Below are 17,130 nucleotides of genomic sequence, written 5' to 3'. Positions count from 1 at the left end.
CAGGGTGGGATTCGTGCCTTAGAGTTTTGCTTTCCTCAGCCTAGCAGAGCACTGTGGCTAAGAGCACAGCTGCATGGGACAGCCACCATGCTCTGCTCGTCTGCCGCACAGACATGGATGTGCATTACTCTCATGTGACCCACCGCCTGGAAGGAGGTCCTGAATACACCATAGTCATGATCACCTTCCACTCCTCCCAAGTCCCCCTGCACTGAACCCCTTCTTCTTTCCTGCTAGTCTGTCTCCTATTTTGATGTCATCATGTTCCCCCTCCTCCTATTATGCAGGGCTTATATGGAGGTAGCATCAGCCATGGTGAGGCCACGAGTGCCACACCACTTTGTGTCTGGAAGACAGTGTTGCAAAGCATTCCTCCCCTTCCTTTGGCTTTCACATTCTTTCCTCCATCTCTTCTGTAATAGTCCCCGAGCCTTGGAGATGTGACAGAGATGTCTCATGTCTCACTTGGTGCTGAATACTCTGTTGTTATTTCTCGGCACTTTAGTGAGTTTTCTTTAAAAAAAAAAAAGTTGTGTTTTTTTATTTGTTTGATTTGTTTTACTAATTGCAAGGAGAAAGAAAGAGAATGGGTACACTAGAACCTCTTGCCATGGTAAATGAACTCCAGACACATGCACACTTTGTGCATCTGGCCTTATGTGGGTTTGGGGGAGTCACACCTTGGCCATCGTACTTTGCAAGCGAGTACCTTTGATTGCTGAGAAATCTCCCTAGCCTTTTACTGAGTCACCCCAAAGGTCACCATCATCTAAAAAGAGAAGACTAGCTAAAGGTGAGAGTGGCATTAGTATATAGGCATAAATAGTAATAAATAGAGACCAGTTTGCTGGCTATACAGTAATCCAGATAAAGGAGGCCCTGAGTTTTGAGCACGGTGGCCATATCCAGAGACGTCCATGCGGCCCAGAGGTTTTCTTGATGTCCATGTTCACGTCAGTGGATTTGCTCATTGCACACCCCTCTCTCGACACCGTGCAATATGCCTGTGGCTGATTGGGTGCTTCCTGCTGTCCTCTGAGGTCTTTGGTGCTGATGGAGGACCTTTGGGGAGCTGCTGTGTGATCACCTGCACCTGGCCTGAGCACGGAGCATTTGTAATTGACCGGGAAGCTGGCTGGGTGGTGGTGGGTGTGGAGCATGGCTGCGTGTGCATGCTTCGCATCTCGCACACGTGGCGCCTCTCCAGCTGGCTCCTTGCTGAGCTCTGGTCATGGAACAGCAAAGCCGCTGCTTGAAAAGCAAACAGAACCTCCCATCAGGTTACGTCGGCTTGAATTAGCGCTTTGAGAGTTCTGGGTTTTCGGGAGAACTGTTTACTTTCTGGAATTCGGCGATGTCCAAGTGTTGTATCTGACAGGGTCGAAAGGAAGCGTGCTTGCTGGTATGATCATAGAGATAGGAGTTCCCTCCATATGAACTGTGTGTGGACGATGGCCAAGGAAGAATTTACACATGGAGCCTGGCTTTTTGGCATGGCCATGACCATAAAATATGTTGAACGCTAAAGCCAGGTTTTCTTGGCTTAGTGGCTGATGAGGCCTAATGGCTCCAGGAAAAAATGTTTCAAGTGTCAAAGAGCCATTCAAAGCGGGAAGAGAGGGGATCAACACAGGGGGAGGCAGCCTGCCGCTTCCAAAAGACACACTTCTACAGATGAGAGAAGCCTTTACAAAGCCCATATGGCTCCTCAGCAGAACACTTTTGTTTACTGGGAACTAAACAGGTGGGTCACCAGTTCTGCCCCGGTATAGAAATTTTAAGAATCAGACTGAGGCTGGGGAGATGGCTCAGCTGCTAAGGCACTTGCTTGCAAGTCCACCAGCCTGAGTTCAATTCCCCCAGCATCCATGTAAAGCTGGACAGTAACCCACACATCCATAATCCAAATGTGCCTACACATGGGAGGCAGAGCTGGGTGAATCTAGAAACTTGTGGGTATCTGTACGTACCCAGCCACAAAAACAACAACAACAAACAAACAAACAAACAAACACCTGTCTCAAAGGTGGAAAGAGGGAAAACCTCCCAAAGTGCCTCGGACATGGATGCCCATACACACCCACGTGACACATAAATAAAATGATAATGATAATAGAGTGTTTGTAATCTGACATGGAAGCTTTGAGGAACCAGCTACCAGGATGCTAACATTTTTGAGTAGGCCAGCGTAATAGTAACATGCACACCCCTTACTCTAAATGGCCTGATTATTTTCTTATCAGACTTGAACTTTTAAAGTGTGTGTGTGTGTGTGTGTGTGTGTGTTTTGTGTGTACACACACACATTACAGACATGTATCAGGGTCTTCTACTACAAGGGAATGTCAGATGCATATGCCACTTTGGGTCTGCCTTTACATGGGCTTATGTGGGTGTTGGGAATTAAACCTGGATAGACAGTCTTTATAAGCAACACCTTTAAACACTGAGCCAGCTCCCCATCCTCTCCCCTTGTTAAACAAGAAAATTCACTGGTGACATTTCCTTATCATCTCATCCTGTTGTAGTGAGGTGTCCCTAATGTCAGCTTGTCTGTCGGCATCAGGACATGTTTCTTGCAAACCCTCTTGCCTTAGATAGACACAGGCCTTGGGGCGGAGTGTTGGGGGGTGCTTACATCTCTGGGGATACTTTCTCCTTTTCTGTCAGGCCCTTTATCTTCTCCCTGGAAGTCTGTTTTATCTTTTTCTGTTGTGCTCAATATGTGTTTATTCCCCGAGGTGGGCAGCTTGCTGCGAGCAGACTGCACAGGTCAGGTCTGCTGAGAAGAAAACCCTCCTGGCTTCAGCCTCAGATCTCTGTGGGGTCTGAATTTGCCTTTTCGCAGAAAAGTCTATGTTGATGCTTTAAAAACAAACAAACAAAAAATCCTTTAGTTCTTTCTAACTAACTTTTGTGTTTGTTTTGTCTTTGTGGTGCCAAGGCTGGAATTCATGGTTGTCCACATGCTAAACTGCATCCCCAGCCCCAATTCCATCTGCTTGAATGTGCTCTGCCAAGGGATGATGTAGAGCCCATCAGAACAGAGATGGGTGACACGTGTTGGCCCTCAGAAGCCACCCAATGCATGGTCAAGGGCCAGTCCTGCTACCTCCCACCTTGTAGCAAGCCTGTAGCCACTTCTTCTCTTAGCTCGACTTCCATTCCCTGTGGCTAATTATCTTCTGCCTCACCAAGCTTCCCACTTTAGGAATCCTGATGGAAGGCTTTCTTCCATTTGAGCAAGGTGCAATGGGTCATTTGGTGATACTTAGCAAGCAGGCAATAAAAACTCAGTACTTTTAAAACTTGGCATATAAAACGTCTTCTGTTGCCTTCACGCTTTGAACTTACCTAGCGTTTCTCCACTGCCTGCTCCGTGCCTGAGTCTCCAGAACACATTGCTGAACGAGGGGCAGCTCAGCTTGCAGGGCCAGCCTTCTAGGGATGATGCTGCCTCCTGGTAATGGGATTTCAAGACAAAGCTTTAAAAAGACCTGTAGGGTTGAGGTTATTGCTCAGTGGTTAAAGACACTTGTTTGCAAAGGCTGTTGGCCCTGGTTCAATTCCCCAGGACCCACATAAAACTTTATATTTCATACATATATCTGGAGCTTATTTGCAGTGATATGAGGCCCTGACACACTTGTTGTCCTTCCATTCTCCCTCCCTCATTCCCTCCCTCCCTCCCTCCCTCCCTCCCTCCCTCCCTCCCTCCCTCCCTCCCTTCCTCTCTTCCTCTCTCCCTCCCTCCCTCCCTCTTGGTTTTTCAAGGTAGGGTCTCACTGTAGCTCAGTCTGACCTGGAATTCACTATGTAGTCTCAGGGTGGCCTTGTAATCATGGTGATCCTCCTACCTCTGCCTCCCTGCGCCATTATACCAGGCCTCAAACAAATACTTTTAAAAAATAAATAAAAATGAGCCAAGCTTGGTGGCATGTGCCTTTAATCCAGCACTTGGGAGATTGCTCAGTGGTTAAAGGTGGTCTCTTGCAAAGCCTGCTGGCCTGGGTTCAATTTCCAAGCCACCAACATAAGGCAGACCTAAAAAGTGGTGCAAACATCTGCCGTTCATTTGCAGTAACAAAAGACCCTGGGGTGCCCATACACATGTACACATGCATCTTAAAAAGCCCAAAACTTGAAGGAAATAGCAAAAGGGGGTTTCCTAAGTAAATATCTGACCTCTGTGAGGCAAGCACCATGCCTCAGAAGCACTTACTTGTGAATCTGGAATAATATTTTGGAGCAGGTTCATGTGTATAAAGAAGAAACCTTTCAGAGCCAGGTGGACTACGAGAGTGTTTTTAACATTCAGCCCATGGAGCTAGACTTGCGTTTCAGTAAGAATTTTCCAGAGGTTTAGGAAAGGCAGCAGTTTTTAACATGGCTTATTTAAAATGAGCCAATTCTGGTTGGCATGTTCTCTTGTCAACACTGGGCATAGGCATGTTTGGTTGGGGGTTGGGGAGGGAGGAAAGAGAGAGAGAGAAAGAGAGCGATATTCATCCACTAGGCTATTTAAACAGGCAAGTGTACTGGTGAGGCTCTTTGAGTTGACAAGTCTGCGAATGTCCTTCCTTCCTTTCCAGATTTCCGAGTGACAAGGCTGTCCTCTTAAGCAGCGACGCAACCATCTCAGGCCCTAAATTCTCAGGAAAATATAACCCGAGCTATCTGTTCTCTAGCAATTATCAAAAGTCTGGTTGAGAAAACTTTAACAAAACACAGGGTGAGCTTGAGACCCCAATAGAAGTGGGAAGCAGCCAGCCGTGCATGTATGGCTCCATATATACCATGGGCACACTGGACCCAGAGAGTCAGCTGTGGGCTGTTGACAGGCTGTTGTGCTGGGTCTGGCACAGCCAGGCCCTCTAATTTTATAGGAATAACTACCAATCTTAATGCTTTTTAAATGGTGACAATTCATCACAATCCACTTTTAACCATAAAGAGGTGTTCCAGACCCGACAGGCTTGCCAGGTGAGCAGACACATCTTTGGCCACAGATGCCTCATTTGCATCCTCTGGTCAGAGAAGAGGTTTTTTTGTTCCAGTTTTTCTTCTCTGCCCTGTTTCATCTCTACAGCAAATTAGACAACTAAAGTCATCTAATGCCTGGATTATCTGAGTTTAGATCTTCCCAAAACTCTCTGTGCATTAAAGGTTAGTGTGAGAAGAAACGTATGAGATCTGTGTATGTGTGAAACTGACTGAGGAGATTGGCAATCACATCTCCTCATGCCACGTGTGAAGTCCTTTGTACCCACATTCTTGTAGCATCCACTGCCAAAGACACATGGTCTCTCTTGGGAAACTGGAATCCTTCCTTGCTTCTGACAAGAGATAATTCACTTTTTCTGTTGCTGCCAGAAAGCTCAGGGCTAAATAGGAGTTAGTCTCAGACCCACTGGTTTCCATTTGATTCCAGAGCCTTCCAATGTCCCACTAGCTATGTTACTCCTTTATTTGTAGGGGTTTGAGAAAATCTGCCTCTAATTTTTCATGACAAAGTGGCATGACATAAATAAATAAACTGTTAAAGCTGCATGTATTTGATGCTGGGGGCCTCTTCTCTGTCAAACAAAGGTAGAGCAGATGGGGCTGGAGAAAGGGCTTAGTGGTTGAGATGCTTGCCTGCAAAGCCAAAGGTCCCATGTTCAACTCCCCAGGACCCACATAAGCCAGATGCACAAGGTGGCACATGTGTTTAGACTTTGTTTATAGCAGCTGGAGGCCCTGGCACATACTCCTGCACTGTCTTATATGTATAAAATCAAATAAATTTTTTTTAATAAAAAAAGGTAGAGCAGAGCCAGCACCTTCTGAATTAATATAAGGAAAGCATAGCTGAGGGGGGAGTGGGTGAGTCTCTGTGCTGTCCTTCATTCAAGTTCCTGCAGGCTAGAGGGCTGTATGTTTGTATGTATGCATCTATGTATACATACATATGTGCATGTGTACCGCCAAGGTCTCTTGCCACTGCAGAAGCACATCAGATACTTGTGCCACACTTAATTTTTTTTTTATTTTTATTTATTTATTTGAGAGTGACAGACAGGGAAAGAAAGAAAAAGAGAATGGGCGCGCCAGGTCCTCCAGCCACTGCAAATGAACTCCAGACACGTGCGCCCCCTTGTACATCTGGCTAACGTGGGTCCTGGGGAATCGAGCCTCGAATCGGGTCCTTAGGCTTCACAGGCAAGCGCTTAACCGCTAAGCTATCTCTCCCGCCCTCATGACCCACTTTACGCATCTAGCTGTATGTGGTGCTGGGGAATCAAACTTGGGTCAGCTGACCTTAACTGCTGTGGAGCCATCTCCGCAGCCCTTGGAAGCAGCAGTTGACTTCTGCCCTTTCTTGAGGCTCCCTGTAGCTTTGCTGTTCTCTTGTCCTCCCAAATACTTAGCTACCAGTCACTCTCTGAATATAGCACCATTCTTGAAGGTGATGTTTCCTATTTTGTAGATGCCCGTTTGCTTTTATGGTCCCAGTTTACTCACTGAAGTACAATTATTATTTTTGTTGTGGTGAAATCATAGCACATTACATAAAATTTACCATGGTAAACATTTTTAAGTGAACTGTTCTGCGGCATTAGATGCATTCATGGTTGTGCAGCCGTCATCATGTTCTATCCTCAGAACCTTTTCATCTTCCCAACACAAACTCTGTACTCATTAGACAGTAACATCCTGTTCTGCCCATCCCATTCCTGCTGTCTCTGTCCTCTGTATGAATTTGCCTATTCTGAACAGCTCAGAAAAGTAGGATCATGTTTTTGTCTTTTTGTGTCTGGTTTACTTCACTTAGCGGAATGGTTTTAGGTTCATGCACATTGCCTGTGTCACAGAAACTTCATTCCCTTCTAAGAACCTGTCATAGTGAATTGCAGGTCAGCCTGGGCTAGAGTGAGACCCTACCTTGAAAAACCAAAACCAAAACAAAAACAAAAAACCTGTCATCCACCAGGCATGGTACTGCATTCCTTAACCCCAGCACTCTGGAGGCAAAGGTAGGAGGATCCCTGTGAATTCGAGTTCACCCTGAGACTACATAGTGAATTTCAGGTCAGGATAGAGCAAAACCCTACCTTGAAAAACCAAAAAAAACCAAACAAACAAAACCTGTTATGGGCTGGAGAGATGGTTCCGCAGTTAAGGAGTTTGCCTACAAAGTCTAGCAACCTGAGTTCAATTCCCCAGAACCCATGTAAAGCCAGATACACAAAGTGGTGCAAGCTGGAGTTTGTTTGCAATGGTTGGAGGCTCTGGTACGTCCATTTTTCTCTTCTCTATCTCTGCTTGCAAATAAATAAAATATTTTTAAAAACCTGGTTAATGTTCCATTATAGGTATGTTTCATGTTGAGTTTATTAATTTGGCAGTGAACATGGGGGCTATTTCTACCTTTAGACCCATGTGAATGATGATATTGTATTGAAGTGTCCATTGAAGTCCTTACTTTCAGTTCTTTCAGGTTTGTACTTAGGAGTAGAATGGCTGAATCAAATGAAAATGCTATATTTAACTTTGTTTTTGGTTTTCCTAGTGTTAGGATTGAACCTAGGGCTTGGCACTTAATAAGCACAAACTCGGTTATAAAGCTACATCTTCAGCCATGCGTCTGACTTTTTCAGGAATACCACTGTTTCCACAACTGTACCATTTAATAGTCCCACCAGCAGTTCAGAGGATTCCCTTTTCTTCACATCCTCACCAGTACTTTCTTATGGGGGAGGGGGATCTTTCATCTTCCTATGACCGAAAAAAGTGTTTCTGGGGCTCCCTGCTTTGAAGATGCTCATGAGCTCATTATAGTCTGTTGAATAGGCACCTCTTTCTTCCTAAATCTGCTCGTAAGAGCTCAATCACTGGGAGATGTGTGTCCACTCCAGCTTCAGGTACGAGAGACATCATTCAGAGTCTGGTCTGTGAGGAGACAGGACCTGGGTCTATTTGTCTCACTTTGGTGCTGAGCTCTTGTGCCTTCCTTGTCTAGGGGACCTTCCACAGTGATGATTTTTCTCCTGCCCCACCCACCTGTGGGCAACAGCACATACCCAGTGTAAAATACACTGCAACATGGATATTTTAGTGATACAGTGCTTATATTTACTCACTTACAATTTTTTTGGGGGGCATTGAAGAGATGGCTCAGCAGTTAAGGCACTTGCCTTCAAAACCTGACAACCTAGGCTCAGTTTCCTGGCACCCATGTTGTGCATGCATCTGGAGTGTGTTTGCTGTGGCTGGAGGCCCTGGTGTGCCTGTTCTCTCTTTCTCTGGCTCTCTTCTCTCTTGTTCTCTGCTTGCAAATAAATTTTAAAAAATCTAAATTTTTTTTTTTTTTTTTTTTGGTGGGGTGAGATGATGGCTCAGTGCTTAAAATCGCTTGCAAAGCCTGCTAGCCAGGGTTCAATTCCCAGACCACTCATGTATGCCAGGCACCAAAAGACCAAAAGTGGTGTAAATGTCTGGTAGTTATTTGTAGTCACAAGAGGCCTTGGGCAGCCCCACCCCCACCCCCCCGACCTCTACACACACTCTTACATCTAAAGAAAGGAGAAAAATTGATTTTAGCCAGGCATGAATGGTGCACACCTTTAATCCTAGCACTCAGGAGGCAGAGGAAGGAGGATTGCCCTGAGTTCAATGCTACCCTGAGACTATATAATGAATTCCAGGTCAGCCTGGGCTACAGTGTGAGACCCTATCTCGAAAAACCAAAAAAAAAAAAAATTGTTTTTGATCACCTATACTGTTGCATGTTTAGACACAGAGGTAAGAAATATCAAGGTCCCTTGTTTCACAGTGCATATGTTTTAGAGGGGAGGATGACAGACGCATGTCAGGTCACATAGTGATAATCATGGTGAAGGAAATGGGATAATGGGATGGGGACTACACAGGGGTAGGAGGTGGCGCTCCACACTACAGGTAGGAGGAGGTTGGTGCGGACGTTTGAGGGTAGAGATGTCTGGTAAGTGGAAAGCAGTGTAGGCTGAGGGAATGGCACAGGAAGAGGAACCCCTGGACAGATAAGGGTTTGGCGAGTTCCAGGGACAGAGGGAAAGCCAGGAGTGTGAACAAAACAGAGGGAAGGAGGAGAGATGAGGGCCAGACCAGTGCTTCTCACCCGACTGCATGCTAGAATTATCCAAGGAACTAAAAAAAGATTTCCACTGTCTAGGCCCCACCTCTAGAAATTGTGTTTTAATTGGTCTTGGGTGTGGGCTGGGACATGGGCATTTTATAAAAGCTCCCGAGAGAGTTCCACAGTGCACCCTGGGTCAAGGACATGAGTCTTGGCCATGCTGATGCTTTCAGAGCCTGGTAAGGAACTTGGACCTTAGTTGACCGGTGGGGAGGAAGCCATCCGGCAGTTTGTGCTGGAAAAGCAACAGGATCTGGTTCATGTCTCTGAGAGGCATTCTTTGGCTGCAGTACAGGTAGGAGGTTGTTGGAGCGCCCCCTGGAGGTGATGGCGGCCTGGAGCTGGGTGGTATCAGTGGATTTGGTCAGCCGAGGAGAAAGGTCAGTTTGGGGGTGAGTTTGGGAGGTGGTAGCCACACAATGGATCAGATACCTCAGAGCCCACCTGTGTCACTGAGACGGGAGAGGAGCAGGTTTGAGAAGGAGGTGGAACAATTGTGTATTTTAGTTGGAGTGAACGCCTCAGGCTAGTTTTCCCTTGAGATTTGGCAAATGAATAGATATAAAAACAACTCAGTGAGGTTGACTGAAGTATTCTGAGAAATCTGATTACCATAGTGCGAAGATTTTAAAAAAAATGAATTTCAAAGGTTAGCACCATACACAGTCGACCTTTTTGGCACGTGGAACATGCGGTAAAAGGGAAATTGCGAAGGCAGCAGCTTCTCCTGTGCAGGAAACAGCTGGAGTTAGGAGAAGGCTGGACCTTGGGAGATGCAGTATCACCCATACATATCCTGTCTCGCTACAGTAATTGAATGGCATGCGTGGTGATAAAATTCAAAATAACAGGTGAAGGATGTTTGCATTTTTTTTTAAAAAGGGATTTTCCCCCAACTCATTTATCTTTGAACATGTGTCTAATTCAGGGCATTACTATAATTAAATTTCTTTCCCTAACCAGACACTGGATAGGTAGACGTGAGTCGTAACTGAGATTGCTTAAGGTGAAAGTGGGACAATCGCTCACATTTACATGGGGAAGAGTATGGGGTCTGTTTAGAAGTTCCTCTTGATGCATAGAAGAAAATGGATTAAATTGCAAAGAAGGCACATGTTTTTAAGCTCTCTGAGGGCAAGAGCAGTCTCTTACAGTTTGTTTTAACTGCCTAAAGCTCTCATCATTCTGAGACTTGTTTGTGTAGTGAAGCTATGAGATCTTTCCAGAACCTGGAGTCACTATGGGTCTGAATGGCTGAGCTGGGCTGGGCCAGAGGCTTTTGAAGGTCCCTGCCAGGGCACTTTGTCATTTGGGAAACTTCAAGATGTACTTGCCTTTGAGTGAAAGGCAAGAGAATTCAGGGTGGGTGTAGCCATCTAGGAAGTTGCCAGGGTCTGAAACTCACTCATAAACAGCCGCACGTGTCGGAGATGAGGCTGAGCAATGCTGAACACAGAAACGTCAGGCTCCGTTACCCTTCTACTGCTCCGGGTGGCTTCTTCCTGGAGAAGGAAATGGAGCGACTTCACTGCCTACCTGCCGGCTTAACGTGTGTTGTCTTCACCCCTCACAGATAACTGCAGTGACCTGAACTCGGAGCTGCAGAGGGTTCTGACGGGTCTGGAGAGTGTCGTCTGCGGCAGGAAGAAAAGCAGCTGTAGCCTCTCTGTGGCTGAGGTGGACAGACACATCGAGCAGCTTACCACAGCCAGCGAGCACTGTGACTTGGCTATTAAGGTGGACCACCCTCTCCCTCTGCCCAGCGCTCTGGTGTTATGGGAGGGGAGTAGTCAAGACCCCTCTCTTGAAGTCTGGTTTTCTCAAAGACCTCTTATTAGGTAGGGATTCAAAGCCATACAAGCTCATTGGGCCCCCAGCTACAAGCAGGAGCCTTATACATTTTTGTTGGAATGAATGACTTCAGATAAAAGGCATTCTGTGAGCAGCCAGGATCACAGGCTTTGTGGTAAAGAGGACAGTTTACATGAAACCATCAGATTACTTGTATGAAACCATGTTATTTTAGTGTGGTTCACCATAGTATTCAAGTTGCAAGTTAACCTTGGAAGTTTTATCAGAGCTTTAATGCTTCTAGAATATGATGTGGGCATCAATCCATGTTACTAACAAATGGGAAGACTAAAGGCCTGCTGGATCATCTCATGCCAGTCAAGGCAGCTGGGTGTCAGCCACACCTCTGACATGTTTTCCTCTTACTGCTGAGAAAGGACCAAGCTGAGAGGAATTCACTACATGGGCACAATCTCACTGTGAACAATGGGAAGACCAAGGCCTGTTGATCTTGGGCCTCAGGTATCTTTCTGTTACTTCACTGTGGCTTAGTGACCCAGGCTGTGCAATCTAGACTTCAAAGTCTTGGAGGAGCTTATGCAAAAGGGACAATGTAGACCCAAGTTTCTGTCAGTAAGAATCCTGGGTTTCCCAAGAGGGTGCGGCACTTCCAAGTGAGTCATGATCTGTAGCTATATCACAGTGGCCTCGGCATCTTTAAAAAGTCACCTCAGCGGCAGAGCTAGGTCACGGGTTTGGGGTGAGGAGATGGGTGCTTCTTTCTGTGGAATCTCCCGAGGTTGGTTTGTGATGCCAACTTGAGTGCTTTGTCCCATCCTTGGCATTGGGGAGGAGAGAAGAGGACAGGAACTTCTGCCATTCATCAAGGGACAAAGCATAGCCTGAAGTAGAGTCAGCTAGCATAAGAAGCTTGGATTTGAAGGGCAGCCCTGCTTAGGGAGAGGCAGCGATGTGGGGTGCCTGTCTTCCCTGGGGAGCTGGCGTGAGCCTTTGGGAGTGGCTTGCTGCTGCTTCTAGTCTTTGAGACCTTCTGTTTCCTGTCACATCCCCATACTACCTTCTACTTCAGCACAGTAATTCCCCTCTGTGTGGAAAGAAGTTGGCATGAGCTGGGGAGATCAGCCCAGTGGTTAAAGGTGCTCGCTTTACAAAGCCTATCAGATCAGGCTCAATTCTCAGCAGAGGTGTTAGTCACTTCCAAAAAGGGACATGTGTTTCCAGCAGCAAGAAGCCCTGCCTAGCACGCGCATTCACACACACATGCACACATACACACACAAATAAAAACTTAACAATTAGTTGGATTTTGCTTCCTTTTACAAAGGGAAAAAAACACATGAAGGGCTCCTAAGAGTAAGCAGAATAAGTTTTTCGCAGCTTATGAATCTTTCTTTATTTACTAGTATGTTTAAAATGAACTATTCCTTTTTAATTTTTATTTATTTATTAGAAAGACAGAGATGCATGCACCATTTTGTGCATCTGGCTTCACATATGTAGCGGAGAATCAAACTCAGGCCAACAGTCTTTGCAAGAAAGTGCCATTAACTGCTGAGCCATCTCCCCAGCCCTTCTTTTTAATTTTGTGACAGTTTCATGCATACATAAAATGTATTTTGATCATATTCACTCTGTTACCCTCTTTTGACCCCCCCTCACTCTTGCTGAGCCCCCTCTTCTTCCCAATTTGTCCTCCTCAAAATGAATCTTTCTGAACTCTCCAAATCTGATTGAGTCTCCTCGTTTTAGCTTGTAGCCATCTTATTAATGAAATCCCTGCTGTCTGAGAAACCTCCACAGTGAGCTGCTGATTTTCTGTGTCACCCAGCTTTATTTTTGTCTTTGCCATCCTGGGCCTGAGCCTCATTGATACCATCTGAATCCCGATGTGGCCCTGAGAGCGGGAAAGGATGATGTGGCCATCTTCCCGCTGAGCTGGCACATGGGAGACTGGTAATTTAGGAAACTTCCAATTAGACTTTGTGCACAGTTTGCAACATCAAGTCACTGCGTTATCAGGGTCACATTCCCCAGCTGTGGACACACACACACACACACACACACACACACACACACACACACACTTAGCATTAGGAGGGGACCCTCCCACCCTTACTGTGGGCACCACTGGGTAGCATGGACAGTTCTCCAGGCAGGTGAAGGAGCCACATGCAAACCTGGAGAGAAGAGGATCTAGGGTCACCGCTGTTTGTTTTGGTCTCGAGAGCTCACACGTCAGTGTCCACGTGCCCCTTCCCAGACCTCTGCCTCGCTGTCCCCCTTCTCCAAGGAATCTAACATGGCTCTGCTCCGTGGCTCTTTTTGGCAGACAGTTGAGGAGATTGAGGGGGTGCTCGGCCGAGACCTTTATCCCAACCTGGCTGAGGAGCGGTCCCGGTGGGAGAAGGAGCTGGCTGGGCTCCGGGAAGAGAATGAAAGCCTGACCGCCATGCTGTGCAGCAAAGAGGAGGAACTGAACCGCACCAAGGCCACCATGAATGCCATCCGCGAGGAGCGCGACCGGCTCCGGAGGAGGGTGAGCACGGGCCAACCCTGGGTGAGGGAGACGGGCAGACGGTGCCAAGCGCAGGCCCCGAGCTGTGTGAAATCGCAGTGTTGGCAGTCACCAGCCCCGAGCTGTGGGAAGTCATTCCTCAAGGCAGTTCAGAAATCACCAAGATGTGGAGGCAAAGTTTGAAAACACGCTTTTCTCGGGAATCCTAAATCTAAGTGGATGATAAAACCGTGTCAGGGCTGTGAGTCTCAGACTATTCCATTGGGATGCAGGGCTTCCCCTAGCTCAATTAAAATGTTCTTTTTTTAAGATAGTCTAATGAGATTTTTATAGTTGACAAAAATAGAATTTCCTTCTTTTAGTGCTTCCAATTTGCGTTAACTCTATACTCTCTGTTCTCACCTATTTATATTGAATCTAATGTAAAATCTCATCTCTTCTACTTAGTCTTACTAAAGTCAAAATAACCATCTATGTGTATAGGTACATCTGTATACTTGTGTGTTTATACAATGTATGTGTGTGGTGGGTATGTGGATCTATGGGGGAGAGAGAACTGCCTCCGTTACTGAAGACACTGATGTTTCAGCGCTGAAATGTTTGCAGAGCTGTTAAAGCCCTCAGCTTCTCCAAGGTTCGGGTCCCTCCCCCAGGGGACCCATAAGGTGTTTTTTGTTCGATTGTGAATTTGATCTGTGGTTGGACTGAGTGGTTAGGTGATGGATCCTGTATCAGAACCTCTGTTGGAACGTCACTGTGTCGCCTCCTAGGTGTGCTCTTGGACTTGTACTTTTGCATATGAACTTTACTTAGAGGGAAAACATCTTATAGCTCCCATGGGCCTTCAGCATTTGCTGTTTCTTCCTAATTTATAGACTGTTTCAGGAAGTAACTTGTTCTTCCATAAGCTCCGTGTGCACACATTGCTGTTTTTCTATTTATTTATTTGGGGAGGGGCAGATAGAGAATGGGCGTGCCAGGGCCTCCAGCCACTGCAGACAAATTCCAGGCACATGCACCACCTTGTGCATCTGGCTTACTTGGGGAATGGGGAATTGAGTCTGAGTCCTTAGGCTTCCTAAGCAAGTGCCTTAACCACTAAGCCATCTCTCTAACACCCATCACTGTTTTTAACTCCAATGCAAGTATTCTCAGCTTCCACAAATTATGGATATGTAAGAAGTTACTTTTTTTTTTTTTTTTTTGGTATTTTGAGGTAGGGTCTCACTCTAGTCCAGGCTGACCTGGAACTCACTATGGAGTCTCAGGATGGCCTCGAACTCACGGCGATCCACCTGCTTCTGCCTCCCGAGTGCTGGGATTAAAGGCACGCGCCACCATGCCAGGCAGAAGTTACTATTTTTAAGCGTTGCCCACTCTGCCTCTCCTTTGTGGCTAATATCATCACTAAAGAGCCAGTACTCCTCCCTCTGTCTGTGCTCACTCACATTGGTAATCACTTCCTCAGCCCCGCGCTGTGTGGGGAACTGTTCTCCACCCTTGCATCAGCAGGTGCAAGTCAGCCAGTCAGCAAAACCTTTATCTGGAGCACGTGAGAAAGCCTGCACCACCTGTAATTTCCTGGGGCACACTCCCCACTCTTCATGACTAATGCCCTAATTAGGGGTGCACTTACATTTCTCATTGTGCATGTTTTGTGAAGGAAGTGTTGGCCTTAAGTGTAATTATGCATTGTGGCTTAGAATAAATTTCCCTCTTTAACTCAAGTTAGTAAAGTGCAGGAGAACCCTCGATTATAAGTAGTAAGAAATGAGAACCCCTCAGCCTCACCCCTAGTGTCGTCTTTTACTCTGGAGGCCTCAAGAGCAGCTTGTGGAGAAGTGCGCATCATGTACCAGGGCTCCTGGGCCAGACTGCTAAGGCTACAAAGGTGTGGTGAGTCTCTAGCAAGTTACCTGCCCTCTTTGTGCCTCAGCTTTACCTCATCACAGAGTGAAGATAATGATAATACCTGCTACAGGAAAATTAGATAATACCTGTACATCACCACACTGTGTCTGGCTCTTAGCAGATGTCCCCCAAATTAGTAGTAGTTGTGGGTGAAGTTGAGATTTACATGTTGAGTCATGGGAAGCTTACCTTTGCACCATCTTCTTTTTCATAAGAATCCTTAGGTGTTTGGACATCTCTTACATGGATATTGAATAATTGGGTACACACACACTCACATGGACACCTAAGCACACACATTTCTGCCAACGTATTTCTTCTTTTTAAAATTCATCTCTGTGCTTTTTTTTTTTCCCAGAGGCACCTTTTTTTAATTCAAAGGAGGGAGGGAGGGAAGATGAATGAATGAGAGTGAAAGAATGAACCACTACAAATGAACTCCAGATACATGCACCACTTTGTGCATTTGACTTTATGTGGTTGACTAGGGAATTGAACCTGGGACAACAGGCTTTGCAAACCAGCACGTTTTAAAAAATATCATTTACTTGCAAGCAGAGAGATAAGGAGACACAGAAAGAGAGAGAAAGAGAATGAGAATGGATGAGTGTGTGTATGTGTGCATGTGTGTGTGTGCCCATGTGCATCTAGCCACTGAAAATGAACTCCAAATGCATGTACCACTTTGAGTATCTGGCTTTATATGGGTATTGGGGAATTGAACTCAGGTTGTTAGGCTTTGTACACAAGTGCCTTAACCTGCTGAACCATCTCTATAGTCCTCAAGCAAGCACCTTTAACTGCTGAGTCATTTTCCCAGTCCCAAATATTTCTTCTTACTACATTTGATACCTGTTTGTGCTATTCATATGTTTTTACATAAACCTATATAAAGTATATTTCATTTCCTTCCAAATGATAAAGTCCAAAAGACCCCTCATCATTTCCTCCACTGGCAATGTCCTCTGGAATTTGTATATATTCCCAGGAATGGGATTATCTTCTTTTCCTAGACAATTAATGGGTCTTAGAATTTTCCAGATACTATTTTTTTTGTTTTTGAAATTTAAATATTTTTATTTATTTATTTGCAAGGGGGTGGGACAGCAAGAGACAATATGAATGGGCCACTTCTAGCCCAAAGTACAAAGGAACTCCAGATGCATGCGCCACTTTGTGCATCTCACTTTGAGTACTAGGGAATCCACCCCAGGTCATTAGGCTTTGAAGGCCAGTGCCTTAACAGCTGAGCCATCCCTCAGGCCCTTCTAAATACTTCTGAATGTCAGTTTTCTGGACTTTGAATCCTGGAAGACACCCACCCCCACTACCTACCTAACACACTTCATTCCCCAAGGAGGGATCTGTTTCTGATGTTTGGCATGGTCTTATGCCCTCTGTGATGTACACTTCTGTAGAGTGACAAAGACACAATTGCATTGTTATCTCTGTTTGTCTACATAATACATGGCTCATTTACCTTTGCAGCTTTATAACAGCTGTGAGTCCTCAATTCATCAAAATCGCCTGAAAAGCAATTGAGGCCGCTTTTGCTCCCTTTGTCCACGTTCATTATGTAGAATGTGAAGTGACCAGATCGATGGGATTGTTGCATGCCCCCCTGCTTGTAATTAGACAGAGTGCTCTCCTTAGGTCTTCTGAGCCTTGTTCGAGATTTAATTAAATTAGGTCTTTAATGCAGTCAGTTAACAAATTGGGCTACTTGGAAAAGCAG

General features: G+C 45.8%; 1 protein-coding gene across 6 annotated transcripts in view; it reads left to right on the top strand.

The window, feature by feature from the left end:
• The window catches only part of Mcc (MCC regulator of WNT signaling pathway), a 274,857-nt gene that overhangs the window by 197,471 nt on the left and 60,256 nt on the right, over positions 1 to 17,130 (top strand). For all 6 annotated transcript variants that reach the window (XM_004665096.2, XM_045151945.1, XM_045151948.1 and 3 more), the window contains exons 5-6: positions 10,731 to 10,894; positions 13,299 to 13,505. In XM_004665096.2, the coding sequence (XP_004665153.1) occupies positions 10,731 to 10,894; positions 13,299 to 13,505 (371 nt within the window). The remainder of the gene's footprint in view (positions 1 to 10,730; positions 10,895 to 13,298; positions 13,506 to 17,130) is intronic.

Source organism: Jaculus jaculus, chromosome 6 (assembly GCF_020740685.1).
Source record: "Jaculus jaculus isolate mJacJac1 chromosome 6, mJacJac1.mat.Y.cur, whole genome shotgun sequence".
In the NCBI taxonomy this organism is placed as follows: domain Eukaryota; kingdom Metazoa; phylum Chordata; class Mammalia; order Rodentia; family Dipodidae; genus Jaculus; species Jaculus jaculus.
Note: the sequence above shows the minus strand (reverse complement) of the source record. Positions and strands in the feature narration are given on the sequence as shown.